We start from the raw sequence: 20,871 nt of genomic DNA on the forward strand, positions 1-20,871 counted from the left end.
AGTAGGTGAAACAGAAACCTTACAATCTGAATGTTTAATTTTCCTCTTGCGTTTTTTTCCCAGCATAGGAATAGCAGATAATGAGGCCTATTTATCAAAGCGTCAACTATGTTGCATTCACGGGCGTCAATACGCTCGCCAAACATTGCGGCCGCGGATCTGAATACGATCTCATTTATTAAAAAAGCCGTCAATAACGCGCGCCAAGTACGGTGCGAAGAGCATCGGACTGGTGTTAACTAACGGTCATCGATGTCGCGGCTATTCAGGCTTTTCCCAACTTTATTGATACCATTTCAATACTGTCCGCGAACAAGCACATTTCTCTTTAGCACATTATTGTACTGTATATAGCATAAATGTATTCTTTTTCTGAGCAGGACTAATTGCAAATATAGCAAGTAGTGACATATTTGGTGCAAAGTGGAGAGTGAATTATTAGAATTCTTTTTAAGATTGGACATACATATTTTAGTATGTATATACACACACACACACACACACACACACACATATATATATATATATATATATATGTGTGTGTGTGTGTGTGTGTGTGTTCTGTCAGAAATCTTTTGCAAACATATTTACATGTCCCGAAGTTCCTTTTTTTGTTCTAAACAATGTTGTCTGTCATATCTCTATGTTTATTTATACCCCTATATGTATCTATTGTAAATGTATTATTATTCTGAGCAGGAATAATTTCGAATATAACATGTAATCAGAGTATCATATGTATTTATTTGAAATCTATGGCTATTTTAAAGGGATAGGAAAGTGAAAATTTAAGTTGCTCTAGCTAAGTTTGCCCCCTCCTATGCCAACCTTTTTATGGGTTGGTGGGAGCTGTCCCACATCTATGGAGATAGTAACTCCTACAGACATATGATCCATTTTTATGGACGTTACATTGATGACCTCCTCCTCATCTGGTGTGGCGGGGACTCAGAATTCTCATAATTTGTTGACTCTCTGAATAATAACAATGTTGGTATAAATTTACTTCTGAGTTAAGTAAGAATACCACTAACTTCCTGGATATCACATTGGAGGGTACTGAACAAGGTAGAATCATTAGTAGAATCTATCGTAAGCCCACAGCGGGCAATGCATTGCTACATGCCCACAGCTGTCATCCCCAGCATGTTCCTTTTGCTGTTGCAAAGGGACAATTTGTAAGGGTCAAACGCAATTGCACTTTAGATCACACTTACCAGGAACAATCGTTTGAACTCGATTAAAGAAAAGCAATCGATTAAAGAAAAGAGGATATTCTAACCATGTTGTTCATAGAGCTCAACAAGAAGTTCAGAAGCTCAATAGGAACAGCTTAGTCGAGGGATACTTAAAAACATCTCCCAGCGCTGACACATCCTTCCAAGGTGTAACCTTTGTCACCGATTATAGTTCGCAATACACTGAAATATGTAAGATAATTAAGAAACATTTTGCGTTTCTCTCTGCGGATGACAAATTGGAGACATGTGTCAGAGCTGGTGTAAGATGCTCCTATAGAAGAGCTAAGACTTTGGCTAATGTATTATCACCTTCATCCTTGCCTGAATTGAACAGACCGACGAGTGCTTGGTTAACCCATAAGGGTCTGTTCAAATGCAGACAGAAATGTCGGGTATGTGAGTACATTTTGGCATCTAACATTTTTAAATCTGAAGTTACGGGTGAAACTTTTCCCATCACTAGTTGCCTGAAATGTACTTCAACCTATGTTGTATATGTACTCACCTGCATTTCCTGTCACCTACAGTATGTAGGTCTAACAACAAATGAAGTAAAGGTACGCATTCGCAACCATTTGTCCACCATTCAAGCAGGAGAAGCTAGTACACCTCTGGTGAAACACTTTTCACGATGCCACAATAAGGACATTAAAAGTCTTAGATGGCAGGCTATTGAAAGAGTATGTTGTCCACCTAGAGGGGGTGATCGTGATCGGTTACTACAAAAGAGGGAGATGTATTGGATCTTTAAACTTCAGACCCGAGTACCTTCGGGTCTGAACTCTGAATATGATCTAATTAATTTCTGGAAATAATCATGTGGTCATTCATCTCCCTCTTTTGTATTGGCCTGATGTAAGGAAAATTATAAATTACAAGAGTAATATCTACACTAAATATCAATATACAACAATACAGTAAGTCTACCATTTAGGAAGAGTCTATAATTCTAGCTTTTTCCACTCAAACCATTGCAATTTTAGAATAACTAACATCTTAGATAAAACATTTATAAAATTTTCATAATACCTCCTCATTTGTCTTTGTAATTCAGATACCACTCATTTTCAACTTGTTGTATAAATCTGCATCCAGTTTGAATGGCTTTAAGTTATTCTTATAAGCCAAATTTGTGTGATATGCTTCACCGAAATTATGTGGTTACGAATTCCCATTGTGTAATAATGGGCATCATATACATACCTCATGTTAAGTGTGAACACTGGGTTGATAATCCCCACCCCCCTAGTATTTTAGGTAATTTGGTGTATCCTATAATGCTTATATTTTTTTCAAATGGATAACTAGACCATTTGATATGAATTACTCGCTTTGCATTAATCAGGGTTTAAAATTAAATTACCATTGCAGTTTGTAAAAATAAAAACAAACCTATATAATGAAATGAAATATAAACATAAAGATATTTCCTCTTAAAGTGTTCACAGTTCACATGGGGTTAAGTATTTATTCCAGCTTAAACTTGCCAATTAAATTTTAACCAATTGGATTTTCCCAGCCACCTTAAACAGGTGAGCAGGGATTTTACCTGTAGCTATGATTACGCCGTGAGCGGCGAAACATGTCAGCAGCAGTCTTTTCACAAGTTTTGCTGGAGTTGTGAGACATGCCGTTTTTTGATCATGTATTCATGGATTATTTTTAAACTGAAATAAATCAAGTTTTGGATCTGCAAAAAGTCTCTGCAATTTGTTTCTTATTGCTATATATATATATATATATATATATATATATATATATATATATGTGTGTGTGTGTGTGTGTGTTCTGTCAGAAATCTTTTGCAAACATATTTACATGTCCAGAAGTTCCTTTTTTTGTTCTAAACAATGTTGTCTGTCATATCTCTACGTTTATTTATACCCCTATATGTATCTATTGTAAATGTATTATTATTCTGAGCAGGAATAATTTCGAATATAACATGTAATCAGAGTATCATATGTATTTATTTGAAATCTATGGCTATTTTAAAGGGATAGGAAAGTGAAAATTTAAGTTGCTCTAGTGGGAGCTAGCTGCTAATTCGTGCCTGCAAACATTTGTCTCTTGTGATTGGCTAAATAGATGTGTTCAGCTAGCTGCCAGTAGTGCAATGCTGTTCCTTCAGCAAAGGATAACAAGAGAATGAAGGAAATTTGATAATAGAAGTAAATTGGAAAGTTGTTTAAAATTGTATGTTTTATCCAAATCTTGAAATAATATTTTGGGGTTTCCTGTCCCTTTAAAAGCTGGGCCAGGTTTCTCTCTGCACCTGTCTAATCCCTCCTGATTGCAATCTATTTTTAAAAACCACCCCTTCACAGGTGTTATAAAATGGCCTGGCATATAAGATAACATTTCTTACTGAAAAAGAAATTCAAGAGATGGAAGAAATACACTGAACATATCATGATAGTAAAGAGGTGAATTTAATTTCTGCTGTATCTGAATCATGACAGTTTAAAGTTAGGTGGGCTATCCCTCTGAGCTATCAGTTTAAGATTTTATTGAAACAAACATCAATTCGAATTTTAAAATCATTGTTTAAAATATTACACTGTGTGTCTTAATGTCAGCATCAATGTTTATCTTTAATACTAATTTCCCATATACTTACTTTCAAAGTATAATACACAATGTAACAAATGGCACTTACAAGTTCTGATGAGTGATCAATGACAGAAGTATCAAGCAATTTGATTAGTTAGTGATAGTTTATAATGTATATTTGAATCAGATTGGCTGATGTCATAAATCATGTGATTATGCATATTCCGATTAAAAGTGGAGAAAAAATTCACCAGTGTGTGGGTTATGTGAGTTTGCGTCATAATTGGTGCGAAAAGTGTTGTGTCAAATATGGCGCGAAGTGGAGAGTGTGACTTGTATTACATGGCTTAAACATGGTGCACATAGATTTTTCCAACAAATAAAAAGGAAGTTAGCTATATTATGTTGTGTATTTATTTCATTTTTATCTCTGTTAGTGCGACAAGTTTGGTGCAAAACTTTGCAACAAATATGTAGAGATAATATTGTCCCCTTGATTTGTAATGAGAGACAAAGTTGTAGCATAATCCATCAGTGGTAATGTATTTTTCATTTTTATCCCTATATCTACTAGTGCACCAAATGTGGAGAAATAATATTGTTTGATTTTTGAAGGGTATACATATTTAATAGTTTGTAATTGACTTTTATTAGGTGATATGCTTCATTGTCTTGCAGCATTGAACATAAGATTTCAGTGTTTTCTGACTCCCATTGAGTTCTATGGCATCCGCGACCTCAAGGGTGGCGGATTAAAAACTAGGTACGCTGCCTCGGAAAAGATACAAGCAAAACTGCTGAATTTTTGATAACTTCGTAAGAGCTTCAAATAGTGTCGAATAGGGAGGCAAATGAACACAATTCCGCTTGAATTCCATGGGTTTTCAGCTTGCTTCGATCTGCGTCAGATTGAGATAGCGGGATCATATGTTACGTCACAAATTTCAACATTTGACGATCTTGACGCTTTGATAATTACGGCGGATCAATCTCGCGACAATTACGACGCGGAATTCCAGCGTATTTTCAGTTGACGCTTTGATAAATAGGCCTCATAGCCACAGATACCTGTGCAGGAAAATACTCAGGCAAATAAACTCCTCCCGGAGACTGAGAGGAACTGCAGGGCACTGTATGTGACACCATAGAGGCTTGGGACGTTTGAGGAGAAAGCTGTGGCATTGCCTGAACATCATCATCCTGAGAGACATTGGGCTCAGCGGGCAACAATTTATCTTTAAATTGAAGTGTTCTAGCTAAGCATGCAGCACAGAATTGCATAGGCAAAACAATTTGTGCCTCTAGGCATAACAAGCGTTTGTCAAAAGACACAGTCTTCCATGTCCATAATACTAAAAATTCCACAAATTGTAGAAACATTTTTAAATACACTGTCACTTTTAAATTTTTAATACCACAGCCGCTTAGCGTTATGCAAAAATTATTTAAAATAATAAACCAATCAGGCCCCCTACACCTCAGACAGGGTGAGGTGCCTTACCGTAACACTTATACACAATTTGGCTGCCAGAAGTCTCTAAAACAATTATATAGTAGATTGACACTGAAGAGACAGAAGTCACATGACCAACAGAGAGAGGAAACTACAAAGCAAGTAAAAGTTGCACGTTTCCCTCTGTCTACAACACCGGAGCTAAATTTACACAAACGCTCAAGCAGTCTGTCAGTTAGCCTGTTCTAGTTAAGCAAGCAAAGAAAACCAACTGCCAAATTTTAAGTTTATACATAAATCTCTGTATAAAACATAAGCCCCACACACATACTAATAAAGTATCTCAACAAAATTAGCCCAAAGAGGAAAAACTTCTCAATAAAGGGAAGATTAACCCCTAGTCTCAACATACATAATGTGCCTGTCCACTGCCAAAGAGAATCCTGTATAAAGGATTTTAAAAATGTCCCCATCTACTGCATATGAAATATTCTTCTGAAGTGCAAGTCTCCAAGACCTAGAAGACAAAAGCACTTACCTGCAGTCTAGCTGTCCAGCAGGAAGACAGCTCACAAGGCGTGAAAGGACACATACTCTTTACCTGATCTGTAGAAAAAGAAAGAACAGAGTAACGAACTCTGGCTTTCTGTACCATGGGCAGCAATGTGTTAGGAAACAAAGCAAGGACTACCTCACAACTTCCTAACTGCTTAAAAGCCACCACTACTCTACTAAAGAGATTGACGTGGACTCGGCTGAACCCAAATAATTAATATATTTATTATAGTGGTGGCGATATCCGGTTCGGCAAATTAGGAGTTAAAATTTTTTTTTTTTAGTGTTTGTGATGTGTGGGGGTCTCGTTTTAGGGGTTAATAGGTAGTTTATGGGTGTTAGTGTACTTTTTAGCACTTTAGTTAAGAGTTTTATGCTACGGCGTTGTAGTGTAAAACTCTTAACTACTGACTTTAAAATGCGGTACCAGTCTTGACAGGAGAGGGTCTACCGCTCACTTTTTGTCAGACTCGTAATACCAGCGCTATGCAGGTCCCATTGAAAAAATAGGATACGCAATGGATTTGCGGTATTTCCAAGTCTGGCCAAAAAAGAGAGCAGTACACCTGTACCTGCAAGACTCGTAATACCAGAGGGCGTTAAAAAGCAGCGTTAGGACCGTCCAACGCTGCTTTTTAAGCCTAATGCACAACTCGTAATCTATCCGAAAATTTACCACACTGAATTGTTGTTTCCTGAGTACTGTTTTGTTAAATCCCAAGAGAACAAAAAAAGGTCTAATCCAGTTATAGTGGAGGTACTGGTTTTAAACAAAGACAATTGTAATTCTGGTGTCATTCCACTTACGATTAAGCACTGCTCAATGTCCACACATTATGGGCATGTTAAACAGGTCTAGAATTAAACCGTAGTATTAAGTAGGGCTCTGCTACTTAGGCTGAAAAGCTAGCAGTATATGACCGCCAGACTGAACAGCTGTGCAGCCGGAGAGCTTCCGGAACGTCGACACTGAACTGCCAATACTACCAAGCAAAAAACGGAGCCTACAAAGCTGGTGACTAGAACCTGATAGCCGCATAAGCTTAGTGCTATTCAGTACAATTGCATCCCACTGCATAGACGTATTTGAGCTGGTTTCTTCGTTCTCCAGTGAAGGTAAGTCCTCTGGGGTGTGTGGATAACTCCTGCTCCAGGGAACTATTAAAGAAACTTGCCTACGATCGTTTCACCAAATTGGCTTCATCAGGACTTGAATGACGTTGTGGACTCTCCATATCTTAGGAAGGAAATTAGCATATGAGGCTACCTAGGTTTAGCTTTCAACTAAGAATACCAAGAGAACAAAGCAAATTTGATTATAAAAGTAAACTGGAAAGTTTTTTTTAAATTACATGCCCTATCTGAATCATGAAAGTTTATTTTTGACTAGACTGTCCCTTTATTTAAAAAAACAAAACACAGGTTGCTAGAGGTGCATCTTTATGGGCAAATGTGCTTGAGGAAACAAAATGGCAGCAACGTAAAGCAGCAATTTAGCAATTTTTGCACACATTAAGCAAATTGTATTAGTGCTTTGGTTTCTGCTTTGGCCGATGAATGTTTTGAAAGAAATTTTGCAAACAGCCATTCCAATATAGATACTCTTTAAATAGGAAAGCTTTGCAAGCTGTCACTGATAAATAAGTCAAATTTTCTTTCCTAATGCAAATATTTTTTTTTTAGTTGCAATGATTTTATCTCCAAAACCTGTGTTGTGTCTATAGAGCCTGTATCCTTAAAATAAATGACAACACAATGTACTTTTTCTGAGCTTGAATCAAGTAATAATAGAAATGACATTACAGAATTGTGTTTTGTGACATTGACAGATTCCAGGAGTTCATCCAGCTTTTCCCCAACAGGGCACATTTCCCAGTGCAGCTGCTTTTAATCCCTCTAATCCAGACATGGTGGTGCTGTCAGTGTACAATCAGTGCGGCCCTGTTTACTGAGACAGTAGTAATTTCATTTAGCAGTGATTTGTGCCCGCTGCTGCAGTATATGTCCATAATGGTTAGAAACGTTAATTATAGGGAAAAGTAACCATTTAGGTGATGAAGAATCACATATAAAGAACATTACTTTATATACTATTAAAGTGATACATAATAAGAATTGCAAATGCTTCCCAATCATACATTTATATAATTATTAACACATGGCTAGATTTAGAGTTCTGCGGCCAAAGGGGTGCGTTAGCTACGCATGCTTTTTTCCCCCGCACCTTTTAAATACCGCTGGTATTTAGAGTTTACAGAATGGCTGCGTTAGGCTCCAAAAAAGGGAGCGTAGAGCATATTTACCGCCACTGCAACTCTAAATACCAGCGTTGCTTACGGACGCGGCCAGCTTAAAAAACGTGCTCGTGCACGATTCCCCCATAGAAAACAATGGGGCAGTTGGAGCTGAAAAAAAACCTAACACCTGCAAAAAAGCAGCGTTCAGCTCCTAACGCAGCCCCATTGTTTCCTATGGGGAAACACTTCCTATGTCTGCACCTAACACCCTAACATGAACCCCGAGTCTAAACACCCCTAACCTTACACTTATTAACCCCTAATCTGCCGCCCCCGCTATCGCTGACCCCTGCATATTATTATTAACCCCTAATCTGCCGCTCTGTACACCGCCGCAACCTACATTATACCTATGTACCCCTAATCTGCTGCCCCTAACACCGCCGACCCCTATATTATATTTATTAACCCCTAATCTGCCGCCCCCGCTATCGCTGACACCTGCATATTATTATTAACCCCTAATCTGCCGCTCCGTACACCGCCGCAACCTACGTTATCCCTATGTACCCCTAATCTGCTGCCCCTAACACCGCCGACCCCTATATAATATTTATTAACCCCTAATCTGCCGCCCCCAACGTCACCTCCACCTACCTACAATAATTAACCCCTAATCTGCCGACCGGATCTCACCGCTACTATAATAAATGTATTAACCCCTAAAGCTAAGTCTAACACTAACACCCCCCTAAATTAAATATAATTTAAATCTAACGAAATAAATTAACTCTTATTAAATAAATTAATCCTATTTAAAGCTAAATACTTACCTGTCAAATAAACCCTAATATAGCTACAATATAAATTATAATTATATTGTAGCTATTTTAGGATTAATATTTATTTTACAGGTAACTTTGTAATTATTTTAACCAGGTACAATAGCTATAAAATAGTTAATAACTATTTAATAGCTACCTAGTTAAAATAATTACAAAATTACCTGTAAAATAAATCCTAACCTAATTTACAATTAAACCTAACACTACACTATCAATAAATTAATTAAATAAAATACCTACAATTATCTACAATTAAACCTAACACTACACTATCAATAAATTATTTAAATAAAATACCTACAATTAAATACAATGAAATAAACTAACTAAAGTACAAAAAATAAAAAAAGAACTAAGTTACAAAAAATAAAAAAATATTTACAAACATTAGAAAAATATTACAACAATTTTAAACTAATTACACCTACTCTAAGCCCCCTAATAAAATAACAAAGACCCCCAAAATAAAAAAAATGCCCTACCCTATTCTAAAATTAAAATAGAAAAGCTCTTTTACCTTCCCAGCCCTTAAAAGGGCCCTTTGCGGGGCATGCCCCAAAGAATTCAGCTCTTTTGCCTGTAAAAAAAACATACAATACCCCCCCCAACATTACAACCCACCACCCACATACCCCTAATCTAACCCAAACCCCCCTTAAATAAATCTAACACTAAGTCCCTGAAGATCTCCCTACCTTGTCTTCACCTCGCCGGGTTCACCGATCCGTCCACCGAAGTCTTGATCCAAGCCTCCGAAGTCTTGATCCAAGCCCAAGCGGGGGCTGAAGAGTGACGTCCATCCTCCGGCTGAAGTCTTGATCCAAGCGGGCAGAAGAGGACATCCGGACCGGCAAACATCTTCATCCAAGCCGCATCTTCTATGTTCTTCAATCCGATGACGACCGGCTGATCTTCAAGACCTCCAGCGCGGATCCATCCATCTTCACCGACGATTTCCCGATGTATGACGGTTCCTTTAAGGGACGTCATCCAAGATGGCGTCCCTCGAATTCCGATTGGCTGATAGGATTCTATCAGCCAATCGGAATTAAGGTAGGAAAATTCTGATTGGCTGATGGAATCAGCCAATCAGATTCAAGTTCAATCCGATTGGCTGATCCAATCAGCCAATCAGATTGAGATCGCATTCTATTGGCTGTTCCGATCAGCCAATAGAATGCGAGCTCAATCTGGCTAATTAGGGGTTAAATATTTTTAATAGAGTGGCGGCGATGTGGGGGGACCTCGGTTTAGGGGTACATAGGTAGTTTATGGGTGTTAGTGTACTTTAGAGCACAGTAGTTAAGAGCTTTATAAACCGGCGTTAGCCCAGAAAGCTCTTAACTACTGACTTTTTTCTTCGGCTGGAGTTTTGTCGTTAGATTTCTAACGCTCACTTCAGCCAAGGCTCTAAATACCGGCGTTAGAAAGATCCCATTTAAAAGATAGGATACGCAAATGGCGTAGGGGGATCTGCGGTATGGAAAAGTTGCGGCTGCAAAGTGAGCGTTAGACCCTTTCCTGACTGACTCCAAATACCAGCGGGCGGTAAAAACCAGCGTTAGGAGCCTCTAACGCTGGTTTTGACGGCTACCGCCAAACTCTAAATCTAGGCCACAGTTTGTGCTTTTATTGTTACTGGACATAATCATGCAATAATACTGCATCTTATTGTAGCACAAATACCTGATGTAGCTAAGTTTTAAAAGGACGTAAAAGTGCAAAAATAAAATGATTAAAGGGATAGGAAAGTCAAAATTAAACTGTATTAATGGCACTTGTTTGAACTTGTTATCAGTATAAAAGACACCTGTCCACAACCTCAAACAGTCACACTCCAAACTCCACTATGGTGAAGACCAAAGAGCTGTCGAAGGACACCAGAAACAAAATTGTAGACCTGCACCAGGCTGGGAAGACTGAATCTGCAATAGGCAGGCAGCTTGGTGTGAAGAAATCAACTGTGGGAGCAATACGTAGAAAATGGAAGACATACAAGACCACTGATAATCTCCCTCGATCTGGGGCTCCACGCAAGATCTCACCCCGTGGGGTCAAAATGATCACAAGAACGGTGAGCAAACATCCCAGAACCACACGGGGGGACCTAGTGAATGACCTGCAGAGAGCTGGGACCAACGTAACAAGGCTACCATCAGTATCACACTACGCTGCCAGGGACTCAGATCCTGCAGTGCCAGACGTGTCACCCTGCTTAAGCCAGTACATGTCCGGCCCTGTCTGAAGTATGCTAGAGAGCATTTGGATGATCCAGAAGCGGATTGGGAGAATGTCATATGGTCAGATGAAACCAAAGTAGAACTGTTTGGTAGAAACACAACTTGTCGTGTTTGGAGGAGAGAAAACACCATACCTACTGTGAAGCTTGGGGGTGGCAACATCATGCTTTGGGGCTGTTTCTCTGCAAAGGAAACAGGACGACTGATCCGTGTACATGAAAGAATGAATAGGGCTATGTATCGTGAGATTTTGAGTGCAAACCTCCTTCCATCAGCAAGGGCATTGAAGATGAAACGTGGCTGGGTCTTTCAGCATGACAATGATCCCAAACTCACCGCCCGGGCAACGAAGGAGTGGCTTCGTAAGAAGCATTTCAAGGTCCTGGAGTGGCCTAGCCAGTCTCCAGATCTCAACCCCATAGAAAACCTTTGGAGGGAGTTGAAAGTCCGTGTTGCCCAGCGACAGCCCCAAAACATCACTGCTCTAGAGGAGATCTGCCAACATACCAGCAACAGTGTGTGATAACCTTGTGAAGACTTACAGAAAACGTTTGAGATGAACTTTTGATATTGACCAAATACTTTCCACCATAATGTGCAAATAAATTATTTCCAAATCAGACAATGTGATTGTCTGGATTTGTTTCCACATTTTGTCTCTCATAGTTGAGGTATACCTATGATGAAAATTACAGGCCTCTCATCTTCTTAAGTATAGTATATATAGTATAGTATTATATATTATATATATTATATATAATATATATTATATATATATATTATATATATATATATATATATATATATATATATATATAATATATATATATATATTAAAGATATGCACTCCTCATCCGGTGCTAACAGGCTTAAATCCAATATGCATACAAATAAAGCACTCAATGGACTTGTAAAGATGCAATCCATAACTTTTATTACAAAGTTATCATAACATACGTTATGATAACTTTGTAATAAAAGTTATGAATTGCATCTTTACAAGTCCATTGAGTGCTTTCTTTGTATGAATATTATATATATATATATATATATATATATATATATATATATATACACACATAAACATATACATATATAGATATACATACACATAAACATATATATATATATATATATATATATATATATACACATAAACATATACATATATAGATATACATACACATAAACATATACATATATGTATACATACACATAAACATATACATATATAGATATACATACACATAAACATATACATATATAGATATACACATAAACATATACATATATAGATATACACATAAACATATACATATATAGATATACATATAAACATATACATATATAGATATACATATAAACATATACATATATAGATATACATATATATAATATATATATATGTTTATGTAGCCACCAATCAACAGCTAGCTGAAAGTAGAGAATTGTTGCTCCTAAGCCTACCTATGTTGCTTTTATATAAAGGATACTGTGAGATCCAAGTAAATTTGATTATAGAAGTAGTTTGAAAAGTTTTTTTTAATTGTCCTCTGAATCATGGAAGTTAAAATTTACCTTTCATGTCCCTTGAAACCCCTCCAACGCTTTAAACACCTAGTAACAGTCTGTTGAGGAGCAGCTTTACATTGCCGCTAAAAAGTCTGTTGGGAACAGCGAGACAGCAGGAGATTGTGTTGAACCCTTTGCAGTTTTATACTACAGCAGGTTAAATGGATTGCTGGGTTCACAATAGGGCGGATTTTACAGTACAATGTCCCTTCTAAAAAAATAAACTTCCTTAAACTGAGGAGGAAAAGAAAGTGCATCCTCCCTTGCTAGCCTTAGGGCAAGCGCCAGAATTGGATTCTATGGGCCCCATGTACTAAGAGGCGGGCGGACAGCTTCTTAAGTTTCGAAGCTATCCGCCCGCCTTCGCTACATACGGGCAGCGGATCTGTTTGTCATCTGGCCGTATGTATCATTACACACTCATCACAGTGTGTAAAGTCTGCCCCTCATTCGCGCGACTAAAGGGGCTGTCAATCACAGAGAGCGTGAGCGAGCTCTCAGAGTGATTTTCCCTCACCAACTCACCTCAGGTGGCGTAGGGTGTAAGAAGCAGCGGTCTAATGAGCGCTGCTTCTTACATTGCGGGAAGAAGATTTCTATTTCTATACTTTAGAATTATTTCATACATGTTACTGGTAACAATAAGCAGTGAGTCGCTAGTACTGTGCAGATTTACTGTTTACTTCTATGTAGCAAGGAGATCCCTATGCGACCACCTGTACATGCATAGTAGGTCGAGAGGGTGATACATTGGTTATGCAACCTGTTACATTCTGACAAAACAGGATTTAAAGGAACCTGAAACCCCAATTTCTTTCATGTAATTAGCAAGAGTCCATGAGCTAGTGACGTATGGGATATACATTCCTACCAGGTGGGGCAAAGTTTCCCAAACCTCAAAATGCCTATAAATACACCCCTCACCACACCCACAAATCAGTTTTACAAACTTTGCCTCCTATGGAGGTGGTGAAGTAAGTTTGTGCTAGATTCTACGTTGATATGTGCTCCGCAGCAGGTTGGAGCCCGGTTTTCCTCTCAGCGTGCAGTGAATGTCAGAGGGATGTGAAGAGAGTATTGCCTATTTGAATTCAATGATCTCCTTCTACGGGGTCTATTTCATAGGTTCTCTGTTATCGGTCGTAGAGATTCATCTCTTACCTCCCTTTTCAGATCGACGATATACTCTTATATATACCATTACCTCTGCTGATTCTCGTTTCAGTACTGGTTTGGCATTCTACTTCATGTAGATGAGTGTCCTGGGGTAAGTAAGTCTTATTTTTGTGACACTCTAAGCTATGGTTGGGCACTTTTATATAAAGTTCTAAATATATGTGTTTAAACATTTATTTGCCTTGACTCAGGATGTTCAACGTTCCTTATTTCAGACAGTCAGTTTCATATTTGGGATAATGCATATGAATAACCAATTTTTTTCTTACCTTAAAATTTGACTTTTTTCCCTGTGGGTTGTTAGGCTCGCGGGGGCTGAAAATACTTCATTTTATTGCGTCATTCTTGGCGCAGACTTTTTTGGTGCAAAAAAATTTTTTTCTTTGTTTCCGGCGTCATACGTGTCACCGGAAGTTGCGTCATTTTTTTACGTTTTTTTGCGCCAAAAGTGTCGGCGTTACCGGATGTGGCGTCATTTTTGTCGCCAAAAGCATTTAGGCGCCAAATAATGTGGGAGTCTTTTTTTGGCGCTAAAAATATGGGCGTCACTATTGTCTCCACATTATTTAAGTCTCATTGTTTATTGCTTCTGGTTGCTAGAAGCTTGTTCACTGGCATTTTTTCCCATTCCTGAAACTGTCATTTAAGGAATTTGATCAATTTTGCTTTATATGTTGTTTTTTCTATTACATATTGCAAGATGTCCCAGATTGACCCTGAGTCAGAAGATACTTCTGGAAAATCGCTGCCTGGTGCTGGATCTACCAAAGTTAAGTGTATTTGCTGTAAACTTGTGGTATCTGTTCCTCCAGCTGTTGTTTGTAATGAATGTCATGACAAACTTGTTAATGCAGATAATATTTCCTTTAGTAATGTTACATTACCTGTTGTTGTTCCATCAACATCTAATACTCAGAGTGTTCCTGTTAACATAAGAGATTTTGTTTCTAAATCCATTAAGAAGGCTATGTCTGTTATTCCTCCTTCTAGTAAACGTAAAAGGTCTTTTAAAACTTCTCATTTTTCAGATGAATTTTTAAATGAACATCATCATTCTGATTCTGATAATGATTCCTCTGGTTCAGAGGATTCTGTTTCAGAGGTTGATGCTGATAAATCTTCATATTTGTTCAAAATGGAATTTATTCGTTCTTTACTTAAAGAGGTCTTAATTGCATTAGAAATAGAGGATTCTGGTCCTCTTGATACTAAATCTAAACGTTTAAATAAGGTTTTTAAATCTCCTGTAGTTATTCCAGAAGTTTTTCCTGTCCCTGATGCTATTTCTGAAGTAATCTCCAGGAAATGGAATAATTTGGGTAATTCATTTACTCCTTCTAAACGTTTTAAGCAATTATATCCTGTGCCATCTGACAGATTAGAGTTTTGGGACAAAATCCCTAAAGTTGATGGGGCTATCTCTACTCTTGCTAAATGTACTACTATTCCTACGGCAGATAGTACTTCCTTTAAAGATCCTTTAGATAGGAAAATTGAATCCTTTCTAAGAAAAGCTTACTTATGTTCAGGTAATCTTCTAAGATATGTCTCTAGCTATTTTAGCTAGAAGAGCTTTATGGCTTAAAACTTGGAATGCTGATATGTCTTCTAAGTCAACTTTGCTTTCCCTTTCTTTCCAGGGTAATAAATTATTTGGTTCACAGTTGGATTCTATTATCTCAACTGTTACTGGAGGAAAAGGAACTTTTTTACCACAGGATAAAAAATCTAAAGGTAAATTTAGGTCTAATAATCGTTTTCGTTCCTTTCGTCACAATAAAGAACAAAAGCCTGATCCTTCACCCTCAGGAGCGGTATCAGTTTGGAAACCATCTCTAGTCTGGAATAAATCCAAGCCTTTTAGAAAACCAAAGCCAGCTCCCAAGTCCACATGAAGGTGCGGCCCTCGTTCCAGCTCAGCTGGTAGGGGGCAGATTACAATTTTTCAAAGAAATTTGGATCAATTCAATTCACAATCTTTGGATTCAGAACATTGTTTCAGAAGGGTACAGAATTGGCTTCAAGATAAGGCCTCCTGCAAGAAGATTTTTTCTTTCCCGTGTCCCAGTAAATCCAGCGAAGGCTCAAGCATTTCTGAAATGTGTTTCAGATCTAGAGTTGGCTGGAGTAATTTTACCAGTTCCAGTTCTGGAACAGGGGCTGGGGTTTTACTCAAATCTCTTCATTGTACCAAAGAAGGAGAATTTCTTCAGACCAGTTCTGGATTTAAAAATATTGAATCGTTATGTAAGGATACCAACATTCAAAATGGTAACTATAAGGACTATCCTGCCTTTTGTTCAGCAAGGGCATTATATGTCCACAATAGATTTACAGGATGCATATCTGCATATTCCGATTCATCCAGATCACTATCAGTTTCTGAGATTCTCTTTTCTAGACAAGCATTACCAGTTTGTGGCTCTGCCGTTTGGCCTAGCAACAGCTCCAAGGATTTTTACAAAGGTTCTCGTGCCCTTCTGTCTGTAATCAGAGAACAGGGTATTGTGGTATTTCCTTATTTGGACGATATCTTGGTACTTGCTCAGTCTTCACTTTTAGCAGAATCTCATACGAATCAACTTGTATTGTTTCTTCGAGAACATGGTTGGAGGATCAATTTACCAAAGAGTTCGTTGATTCCTCAGACAAGGGTAACCTTTTTAGGTTTCCAGATAGATTCAGTGTCCATGACTCTGTCGCTGACATAAAAAAGACGTCTGAAATTGGTTTCAGCTTGTCGAAACCTTCAGTCTCAATCATTCCCTTCGGTAGCCTTATGTATGGAAATTCTAGGTCTTATGACTGCTGCATCGGACGCGATCCCCTTTGCTTGTTTTCACATGCGACCTCTTCAGCTTTGTATGCTGAACCAGTGGTGCAGGGATTACACAAAGATATCTCAATTGATATCTTTAAAACCGTTTGTACGACACTCTCTGACGTGGTGGACAGATCACCATCGTTTAGTTCAGGGGGCTTCTTTTGTTCTTCCGACCTGGACTGTGATCTCAACAGATGCAAGTCTGACAGGTTGGGGAGCTGTTTGGGGGTCTCTGACAGCACAAGGGGTTTGGGAATCTCAGGAGGTGAGATTACCAATCAATATTTTGGAACTCCGTGCAATTTTCAGAGCTCTTCAGTCATGGCCTCTTCTAAAGAGAGAATCGTTCATTTGTTTTCAGACAGACAATGTCACAACTGTGGCATATATCAATCATCAAGTAGGGACTCACAGTCCTCTGGCTATGAAAGAAGTATCTCGAATACTGGTTTGGGCGGAATCCAGCTCCTGTCTAATTTCTGCGGTTCATATCCCAGGTATAGACAATTGGGAAGCGGATTATCTCAGTCGCCAAACTTTTCATCCGGGCGAATGGTCTCTTCACCCAGAGGTTTTTCTTCAGATTGTTCAAATGTGGGGACTTCCAGAAATAGATCTGATGGCTTCTCATCTAAACAAGAAACTTCCCAGGTATCTGTCCAGATCCAGGGATCCTCAGGCGGAAGCAGTGGATGCATTGTCACTTCCTTGGAAGTATCATCCTGCCTATATCATTCCGCCTCTAGTTCTTCTTCCAAGAGTAATTTCCAAGATTCTGAAGGAATGCTCGTTTGTTCTGCTGGTGGCTCCAGCATGGCCTCACAGGTTTTGGTATGCGGATCTTGTCCGGATGGCCTCTTGCCAACCGTGGACTCTTCCGTTAAGACCAGACCTTCTATCGCAAGGTCCTTTTTTCCATCAGGATCTCAAATCCTTAAATTTGAAGGTATGGAGATTGAACGCTTGATTCTTAGTCAAAGAGGTTTCTCTGACTCTGTGATTAATACTATGTTACAGGCTCGTAAATCTGTATCTAGGAAGATATATTATCGAGTCTGGAAGACTTACATTTCTTGGTGTCTTTCTCATAATTTTTCCTGGCATTCTTTTAGAATTCCGAGAATTTTACAGTTTTTTCAGGATGGTTTGGATAAAGGTTTGTCTGCAAGTTCCTTGAAAGGACAAATCTCTGCTCTTTCTGTTCTTTTTCACAGAAAGATTGCTAATCTTCCTGATATTCATTGTTTTGTACAAGCTTTGGTTCGTATAAAGCCTGTTATTAAGTCAATTTCTCCTCCTTGGAGTTTGAATTTGGTTCTGGGGGCTCTTCAGGCTCCTCCTTTTGAACCTATGCATTCACTGGACATTAAACTACTTTCTTGGAAAGTTTTGTTTCTTTTGGCCATCTCTTCTGCTAGAAGAGTTTCTGAATTATCTGCTCTTTCTTGTGAATCTCCTTTTCTGATTTTTCATCAGGATAAGGCGGTGTTGCGAACTTCTTTTAAATTTTTACCTGAGGTTGTGAATTCTAACAACATTAGTAGAGAAATTGTGGTTCCTTCATTGTGTCCTAATCCTAAGAATTCTAAGGAGAGATCTTTGCATTCTTTGGATGTAGTTAGAGCTTTGAAATATTATGTTGAAGCTACTAAAAATTTCCGAAAGACTTCTAGTCTATTTGTTATCTTTTCCGGTTCTAGGAAAGGTCAGAAGGCCTCTGCCATTTCTTTGGCATCTTGGTTGAAATCTTTAATTCATCATGCTTATGTTGAGTCAGGTAGAACTCCGCCTCAAAGGATTACAGCTCATTCTACTAGGTCAGTTTCTACTTCCTGGGCGTTTAGGAATGAAGCTTCGGTTGATCAGATTGGCAAAGCAGCAACTTGGTCTTCTTTGCATACTTTTACTAAATTCTACCATTTTGATGTGTTTTCTTCTTTTGAAGCAGTTTTTGGTAGAAAAGTACTTCAGACAGCTGTTTCAGTTTGATTCTTCTGCTTATAATTTCAGTTTTTTTCATTATAAGATTTAAACTTTATTTTGGGTGTGGATTATTTTCAGCGGAATTGGCTGTCTTTATTTTATCCCTCCCTCTCTAGTGACTCTTGCGTGGAAGATCCACATCTTGGGTATTCATTATCCCATACGTCACTAGCTCATGGACTCTTGCTAATTACATGAAAGAAAACATAATTTATGTAAGAACTTACCTGATAAATTCATTTCTTTCATATTAGCAAGAGTCCATGAGGCCCACCCTTTTTTGTGGTGGTTATGATTTTTTTTTGTATAAAGCACAATTATTCCAATTCCTTATTTTTTATGCTTTCGCACTTTTTTCTTATCACCCCACTTCTTGGCTATGCGTTAAACTGATTTGTGGGTGTGGTGAGGGGTGTATTTATAGGCATTTTGAGGTTTGGGAAACTTTGCCCCTCCTGGTAGGAATGTATATCCCATACGTCACTAACTCATGGACTCTTGCTAATATGAAAGAAATGAATTTATCAGGTAAGTTCTTACATAAATTATGTTTTTTTATTTTATGATTCAGATACAACATGTCCTTTTAAACAATTTTCCAATGTATTTATATTTGCACATTTTCTTCACCCTCTTGGTATCCTTTGTTGAAGGAACAGCAATTCACTGCTAGGAGCTAGCTGAACACATTGGGTGAACCAATGACAAGAGGCATATTTGTGCAGCCACCAGTCAGCAGCTTGAGCCTACCTAGGTATGCTTTTAAACAAACGATACCAAGAGAACAAAGTAAAAAAGATAATAGAAGTAAATTGGAAAGTTGTTTAAAATGGTTTGTTCTATCTGAATCATGATATTTTGACTATCCCTTTAAAGGAGGTAGGCAGCAGAAGCTTTCAGAGGTAAATGCATTAATTAAATAAAAAATAGTTAAATTCAATTACATTCTATTTGCAGTGAAAATAGCTTTGATATGTGTGTTGTAGAAAGCATCCAATTATTCCTACTTACCTTTACTTTAAATCACCACCAAAATGCAGATTTTCCTTTTATTAGTCTGGGTAAGTCATATACCTAGCTTTAATTAAAAAGCAGACTACATTTTACAAGTAATCAAATATTTTGGATAATAAGCTTTTTTTTTTTTTTTTTTTTCTTCATAACTTTAATATTTTAACTTTTTTTTCTTGATAGCATTTTCTGCCCTAAAGAAAATACAGAAGAGGCTCTGTTATTGCTGCTCATCAGTGAATCCATGGTAAGTACTAGTCTAATAATTGTTCAAGGGATACTAAACCCACATTTTTCCTTTCATAATTCAGACAGATCATGCAATTTTAAGCAACTTTCTAATTTACACTTATTATCAAATCTTCTTCATTCTCTTGCTATCTTTATTTATTTAAAAAAACAGCATTTTTTGTTCAGAACCTGGGGTGCGCTTCCTGATTGGTGGCTATATATAGCCACCAATCAGCAAACAATATCCTTAGCTTAGATTCCTGCTTTTTCAAATAAAGATATCAAGAGAACAAAGAAAATTTGATAATAGGAGTAATTTAGAAAGTTGTTTAAAATTGCATGCTCTATCTGAATCATGAAAGGAAAACAAAATGGGTATAGTATCCCTTTAATATACATAGCAATAACATATTGTTAATTTAGATTTAGAATCCAGAGCTCAATTGCAGCCATACACCAATGTCAGGCTTGTTGTACATTTGAAAAACAATATTTGAACCTGACTTTAAGCTAACATAACTGGAATATTTATATGTCTGTTTATCATCTTGTGCCCTGCATGGAAGAACAATTAGATAAACAAGTTTTGTTCTGCAGACTTCTGCTGGAGTCTCCTGTGTAAAAGTTTTCTTCTCATTTCTTTCCTAAGACAGGGAGAGTCCACAACATCATTCCAATTACTTGTGGGATATTCACTCCTGGCCAGCAGGAGCAGGCAAAGAGCATCCCAGCAAAGCTGTTAAGTGTCAGTTCCCTTGCCCATAACCCCCAATCATTCTCTTTGCCTCTGTCAGTGGACTTCCACTTGGCCTTGCCACAGCTCCCATAATTTTTTCAGACATATTGGTTCAGGCGCCATCTTTTCAACAAGCAAACTATCATACAGAGATCTTGTTGTCTTTTCTACGGATGGAAACTGAATCTGGAGAAGAGTTCCCTTGATCCAACTA

The 20,871-nt window shown here is 37.8% G+C and overlaps 1 protein-coding gene across 2 annotated transcripts in view; it reads left to right on the plus strand.

Moving 5' to 3' along the window:
* The window catches only part of TTC7B (tetratricopeptide repeat domain 7B), an 840,626-nt gene that overhangs the window by 293,429 nt on the left and 526,326 nt on the right, over positions 1–20,871 (plus strand). For both annotated transcript variants that reach the window (XM_053697563.1, XM_053697564.1), the window contains exon 8: positions 19,874–19,937. In XM_053697563.1, the coding sequence (XP_053553538.1) occupies positions 19,874–19,937 (64 nt within the window). The remainder of the gene's footprint in view (positions 1–19,873; positions 19,938–20,871) is intronic.

Source organism: Bombina bombina, chromosome 1 (assembly GCF_027579735.1).
Source record: "Bombina bombina isolate aBomBom1 chromosome 1, aBomBom1.pri, whole genome shotgun sequence".
Taxonomy (NCBI): Eukaryota; Metazoa; Chordata; class Amphibia; order Anura; family Bombinatoridae; genus Bombina; species Bombina bombina.